This window comes from Mastomys coucha, unplaced genomic scaffold (assembly GCF_008632895.1).
Source record: "Mastomys coucha isolate ucsf_1 unplaced genomic scaffold, UCSF_Mcou_1 pScaffold3, whole genome shotgun sequence".
NCBI classification, from domain to species: domain Eukaryota; kingdom Metazoa; phylum Chordata; class Mammalia; order Rodentia; family Muridae; genus Mastomys; species Mastomys coucha.
In genome coordinates, this window is record NW_022196909.1 from 60,968,105 (window position 1) to 60,974,748 (window position 6,644).

The 6,644-nt window shown below is 51.3% G+C and overlaps 1 protein-coding gene across 1 annotated transcript in view; it reads right to left on the reverse strand.

Moving 5' to 3' along the window:
• Abcc10 (ATP binding cassette subfamily C member 10) overlaps nt 1-6,334 on the reverse strand; it is a 21,251-nt gene extending 14,917 nt beyond the window's left edge. Inside the window, exons 1-4 of the mRNA XM_031347533.1 lie at nt 6,174-6,334; nt 2,209-3,430; nt 1,886-2,113; nt 378-534 (exon numbers count right to left, since the gene is read on the reverse strand). Of these exons, the coding sequence (XP_031203393.1) occupies nt 378-534; nt 1,886-2,113; nt 2,209-3,430; nt 6,174-6,334 (1,768 nt within the window). The remainder of the gene's footprint in view (nt 1-377; nt 535-1,885; nt 2,114-2,208; nt 3,431-6,173) is intronic.
• Between the last annotated feature and the right edge of the window lie 310 nt (nt 6,335-6,644).

Below are 6,644 nucleotides of genomic sequence, written 5' to 3' on the forward strand. Positions count from 1 at the left end.
GAAATCCGCCTGCCTCTGCCTCCCAAGTGCTGGGATTAAAGGTGTGTGCCACCACTGCCCAGCAGGCTCACACTTTTTAACTTTAGTTCCAAGGGATCCAATGCCCTCCCCGGCCTCCATGAGTACCTGCACACACGTGGTGCACACACACACACACACACTCAGGCACACACACATATACACATAAAACATCTTGGGTTTTTTTTTTTTTTGGTTTTTTTTTTTTGGTTTTTCGAGACAAGCTTTCTCTGTGTAGCCCTGGCTGTCCTGGAACTCACTCTGTAGACGCCCGGCTATAAAACATCTTAAAACAAAACAAAACAAAAAAGATTCCATCCCCCTCCTTACCATGGATTCTTCCCTCTGGCCTTCCTTACCCGGGCTGTAGTAGGCCTCAGGGTTGTAGCTCGGAAGGTCAAGGAAACGCTGAATCCGGTCCAGGGATACTTTGGATTCCAAGAGACCATTGATCACCCAGGGGAAGTTGTTCAGAGGAAGAATGAGCATGCGCACAAGTGCCAGTGCCGTAAATACCTAAGTGGGGGTGAAGGCGGGGCATAACCTGAGTCTTGCTCCAGGTTACCCCTGTGACGGGCCTACAGAAGCTGAAACAGGAGGGCAGAGGACCCGAGAGGCTTGATGGACTACCTTGAGTTACAAGTGGCAGAGGTGGCCACTCTAAGAGTCCTAGCAATTCTAAATGCCCCTTAAGAAATGCTGGAGACGGCCAGGCAGTGGTGGCGCACACCTTTAATCCCAGCATTTGGGAGGCAGAGGCAGGCGGATTTCTGAGTTCGAGGCCAGCCTGGTCTACAGAGTGAGTTCCAGGACAGCCAGAGTTACACAGAGAAATGCTGGCGACAGACCCAGCGCCTCATACTTGGTAAGCAGTGGCTCTGATGTGGAGCTACACACAAATTCCCAAGCTTCCCTTGATCTGCACACCGCCTAGGTTACTCTGAGTGAGAACAAAGGTTACTAGCCCTGGCCAGACTCAATAGTAGATTGTGGACCCCCTGTCCCAAAGACTGCTTCATCAGCCCAACCCCTGGGTTATTCAGGGAGACTTTGTCTTAGAAAGGAAGGAAGGAAGGAAGGAAGGGAAAGAGAAAGAGAGAGAGAGAGAGAGAGAGAGAGAGGGAGAGAGAGAGAGAGAGAGAGAGAGAGAGAGAGAGAGAGAGAGAACTTCTCCATAAAAGGACTCAATCCCAAGTCTGGGCCTGAATGCAAGTTGAAGATAAAGGGAGAGGAAGAAAGAAATTCCTTTACAAACACACAGAGCAATATATCCAAGATAATAATAATAAAAAATCCTTCAGAGAACACCCTCTTAGCTGGGAAAGGACATTATTCAGGGTCCTCTTTCTCCCCTAGCCCCAGCTAACACTAAAGTCCTCGGCCCACATTTCTACCCCCATAATAGTCCCTCCCCATTTCTTCCTAGGCCCATCCTCTCCCTCTCTGTTGGCTGGTTTTATGTCAATTTGACACAAACTAGAGTCATCAGAGAGGAGAAAGCCTCCATTGAGAAAATGCCTCTATAAAATCAAGCTGTAGGCAAGCCCACAGGACATTTTCCTAATTAGTGATTGATGGGGAAGGGCCCAGCCTATTGTGGGTGGTGCCATCCCTTGCCTGGTGGTCCTGGGTTCTGTAAGAAAGCAGGCTGAGCAAACCATGAGGGGCAAGGCAGGAAGCAGCAGCCCCCCACGGCCTCTGCATCAGCTCCTGCCTCCAGGTTCCTGCCCTGACTGAGTTCCTGCTCTCGCTGCTTTGGATGATGAACTGTCATCTGGAACCGTGAGTGAGACCAACCCTTCCCTTCCCCACTTGCTTTGGTCATAGTGTTTCGTCACAGCAATAATCGCCCCTCCTTAGCTCTCACCTTGGTGGCAGTAAGCTGGTGCCCCATGAGGACATAGGTGATGAAGATGGCGATGCAGATGACCACTGGCAGAGCAGCCCAGAGGTATACGCAGGCTGCATCCAGGTATTTGATGACGCGGAGTCGTCCCAGCTCTTGAGACCGGCAAGCCTTCACTCGGTCCCCCAGAGCCTGCTCCCACCTGAAGAATTTGATGACTCGAATGCCACTCAGCAGCTCTGTCATGAGCTGGAGACGGGGGACAGAAGAGCGGTGTGGAGCTAAGACACGGCTTGCACTCCTTTTCTGCCTGCTGTCGGGCGGGATTCCCAGAAGCCCCTCACCTTAACCCGTGCATCCTTGTGCCGAAGCATCTTCTGGTTGCTCATCATGATTCGGGTGGCGATCACTTTGTTGACAGGTATCAGCAGCAGTGCCAAGACCAGCCCAGCCAGGAAGGCCGTGCCCACCTGCTGGTAGAGCAGGTAGAGAGTGATGGCCAGCTGCAGAGGCAAGCCCCAGGCCTCATGGAAGCTGCTGGCAAAGTTAAGCACCCTCTCAGAGTCGGTGCCTAGTAGGTTCAGGACCTCCCCGGTTGGAGGGCGGCTGGGCCCAAGCTCCAAGGCTTTGCGGTAGAGGATGCTCAGCACAGCGACTCGTGCCTGAAGTGTCACTTTGCGTACCTCATACCCGTACTGATTCTGCAGCACAGCACCTATCACGGTCCCACCGGCCAACCCCAGGACATAGAGCAGGCCGTGGCTCAGGGGCTCTTGCCCTTCCTCCAGGAAGCCCACCAGTAGGGAGAGCAGCAGAGGCCCAGAGAATCCCAGCATGGTCCCCACCATCTTCAACAGTCCAAGGGTCAGGTAGCAACATCCAAAGGCCCCATACAGGGCCCTCCACAGTTGGGCCCCCTCTTTCCAGTGTGCTTGGAAGGCTCGGGCCAGGTAGGCAGGATGCAGCCTGAGGGGGAGGCGGCAAGTGTCCCGGGGCTGCCGGAGCTCTCCTCGGACTCCACGAGTGAGCAAGGGTGCCAACCAGGCGTAGGAAAAGCGTGACAGCCAACTCTCTCCATCTTCAGCTACCTCTGCTTCTTGACTCTCAGAGGACAGGAAGGGATCATGAGTCCAGGGCTCTCGTGGTTCCCCAGGGGCTGCCCAGCCCAACCCGTAGGCCAAGACGGCTGCCAGCTGCAGAATGAGCAGACATACACGGCCCAGAGGTCCTGGGAGAAGTGGGGGCAGAAATGTACCTCGCTGGCAATGCCACAGCAGAGTCAGTACCAGGGCCGGGGTTGGTAGGAAGGCTGCCAGAGCCAAGGCCAAGGGTCCACGGGAACGGCCCTGAGGGGAATGAACCAATGCCCACAGGGCCAGGCTGTGGGTGAACCAGGCTGCAGCTGTCACACACCCTGCCAGCACCTCTAGCCATACGGGCCCTGGGCGTGACCCTGGAGGCACAACAACTGGAAGGAGATCTAGCAGCGGGAAGACGGAAAGGAGGAGGGAAGCTGTGAGTCGGAGGCGCCAGCCAGGATTGAGAGCTGGGCTGCTATTGGTACTCCTGGGGAAAAAAAGAGAAGAGAAGAGGACAGCATATCATGGTTGACCCAGGACTCAGACATGCCCATCGCCTCCAACAAGCTAAAGGAGGTAAATTCCCTTTCTGGTCTGCACATGGCACCCCTGCCCTACTTTATCCTGGACCCTAACACCTCTCCTTGCAGGAAGCCTTCCTAGATTGCCCAATCCATTTTCTAATGTGCCCACAGGTTTTCTGACTCATTCTTTTGCCACAGGTACAAACAAGTCTGAGTTCAGGCTGTGTGTACCCTGAAGATTCCAATTTTAAAAACCCACAAATTGCTGAGCAGTGGTGGCGCACGCCTTTAGTACCAGCACTTGGGAGGCAGAGGCAGGTGGATTTCTGAGTTTGAGGCCAGCCTGGTCTACAGAGTGAGTTCCAGGACAGCCAGAGCTACACAGAGAAACCCTGTCTCGAAAAACCAACCAACCAACAACAAAAAAATCCACAAATTTTACCCAAAGATACACACATTTTATAAAAAGGGTCCACAAGAAAATGCCTGAAAGTCATCTGAAGCCTCCTGGGCGACATATACTTATCTGCTGCTCTTGTCCTCTAACAGGAGTACCTACATTTTACAAAGTCTCAGAAGATCCTGCTCCTTTCTTCCCCTAATTGTAAGAAGTGGTGTCCATCACTGTGTGACCTCTCAGCTCAAGAGCAACTTCTTTCAGTTCTGCCTTTATCCTCTAAACAGCAAAAATGTTTTTCATAAACAACCACCAGCACAACAAAAGGTTTACATTAAGAATCAAAAACAGAGCTGGAGAGATGACTCAGTGGTTAAGAGCACTGACTGCTCTTCCAGAGGTCCTGAGTTCAATTCCCAGCAACCGCATGGTGGCTCACAACCATCTGTAACGAGATCCAATTCACTCTTCTAATGTGTGTTTGAAGACAGCTGCAGTGTACTCATATAAATAATAAATAAATCTTTAAAAAAATAATAATCAAAAACAAGCTAGGTGGTGGTGGCGCACGCCTTTAATCCCAGCATTTAGGAGGCAGAGGCAGAAGGATCTCTGAGTTTGATTCCAACCTGGTCTACAGAGTGAGTTCCAGGATAGCCTGGGCTACACAGAGAAACCCTGTCTAGAAAAAACAAATTCAGGGGCTGGAGAGATGTCTCAGTAGTTAAGAGCACATGCTGCTCTTCTCAAGAACTTGAGTTCAGTTCCTAGCAGCCAAGTCAGACAGCCCACAACTGCCTACAACTCTAGCTCTGGAAGATCCATGATCCTCTTCTGAAGTCCGTAGGCATTTGTGGACACACATATACATACATACACACACGCACACAATACACTTGAACAATGGAAACAGCTGTGGAGGTACACGCCTTTAATCCCAGCACTAGGGAGGCAGAAGCAGGAGTCAGTTTGAACTCCGTGAGTTCCAGTTCATCCTGGTTTACTTAGCAAGTTCTAGGCTAGCCAGGTCTACTTAGTAAGATCCTGGGGGAAAAAAACCTCAAATATCTCAAATATAGGCTGAGTATGGTAGAATACACTTGTAACATCAGCAGTTGGGAGGTGGGTCAGGAGGACCATAAGCTCAAGCCAATATTGGGCTATTTAATACCTCATCTCAGCACCCTTCTCCCTTCAAAGAGAATCAAACAGAGGGTCAGCCATGATGATACATGCTTGTCATCCCAGGACCAGGTAAGATGGAGATGCAAAGATCTCCATGGGTTGGGGGTCAACCTGGTCTACATAGAGAATTCCAGGCCAGCCAAGGCTACATAGCAAAGCTTTGTCTTAAAAAAAAAAAAAAAAAATCAAAGAGAAAAAAGTTATAGCAGTGAGTATCAAAATGCATTTCCAAGTTCATGTAAAAGAAAACTGGGCAGGGAGAGATGTTCTTGCAGAGGATCTGAGGTCAGTTCCCAGCATCCACATGACAGCTCATGGCCCTCTGTAATACTATTTCCAGGGCATCCAATGCCATCTTTTACCAGACATGCATGTAGCACATGTGAATACTTGCTGGCGAACACTCTTATACATACAACTCTTAGAGTATTTATAAAAAGAATAAAATTGTGGCTAGAGAGACAGCTGAGCAGTTAAGGGCACTGGCTGCTTTTACAGAGGACCAAGGGCTCAGTTCCCAGCTCATGGCTGTCTGAAACTCCAATTCCAGGGGATCTGATGCCCTCCCCTCCTGGCCTCCTCAGGCAATGCACCCAAGTGGTGCACAGTTATACATTCAGGCAAAGTCAACCAACCAATAGATCAAGAGAGCAGAGGGTGAGGCTGGAGGCATATTCTTTTAATCCCAGTACTCAGAAAGCAGAAGCGGGCAGTTCTAGGCCGGGCATACAGAATGACACCCAATCTCAACAACACAAAACAACCCAACTGAGTCTGTTATGCTCTTTGCCGTCCTAAAAATGTTTTTTTTTTTTTTTTTTTTTTTTTTTTTTTTTTTTTTTTTTTTTTTTTTGGTTTTTCGAGACAGAGTTTCTCTGTGTAACCGTGGCTGTCCTGGAACTCACTCTGTAGACCAGGCTGGCCTCGAACTCAGAAATCCGCCTGCCTCTGCCTCCTAAGTGCTGGGGTTAAAGGCGTGCACCACCACCGCCCGGCAAAAATGTTTAATTGTAAACTAAATACTTTAGGTCCTTTTGTTCTCCCTCGTGTGGCCCAAGCTGAGATCCTTGCAACGCCAGTGACATCTGGGAGAGATGTGAGCTGGTGTCTTCTTGCAGTCTCACCTTGGGGTGCCCAAGTGGCAGGCACTGAGGACGGCGAGGAGCGCGTGGGGAAGAACGCTGAGCACCAGCTGGGTGAAGCAGTGGCCCGTGGTGTCCCCTTCCCATACCGGGAGCGGACGCGCAGCGTCCGTGCCACACAGCTGGGCTAGGAGCCCCTCCATAGACACCTCACCTAGGCGGAAGCCAAGAGTGACAGAGGCCCGGAGGGAGTCCCCGGTTAAACCCCGCCCCCTAGCCCGGACCGCCCCTCGCTTCCACCTCGAGCTAGAGCCCGCCCATTCTGAGGTACTTCTTCCGGGGCTGGAGAGGAAGTCGCTGTACTCCGGGCAGGCCAGTTTCGAGATCGTGGTACTTACGCAGGCGCGTCTCTCGCCTTTGCACTGAGTTTTAATATCTCAGGTATTTGTGGGTGAGAAAGAACGCACTGCCAGGTCAGGGTGCTGCGCCACCATGCTGGGGCCCTCTAGAGGC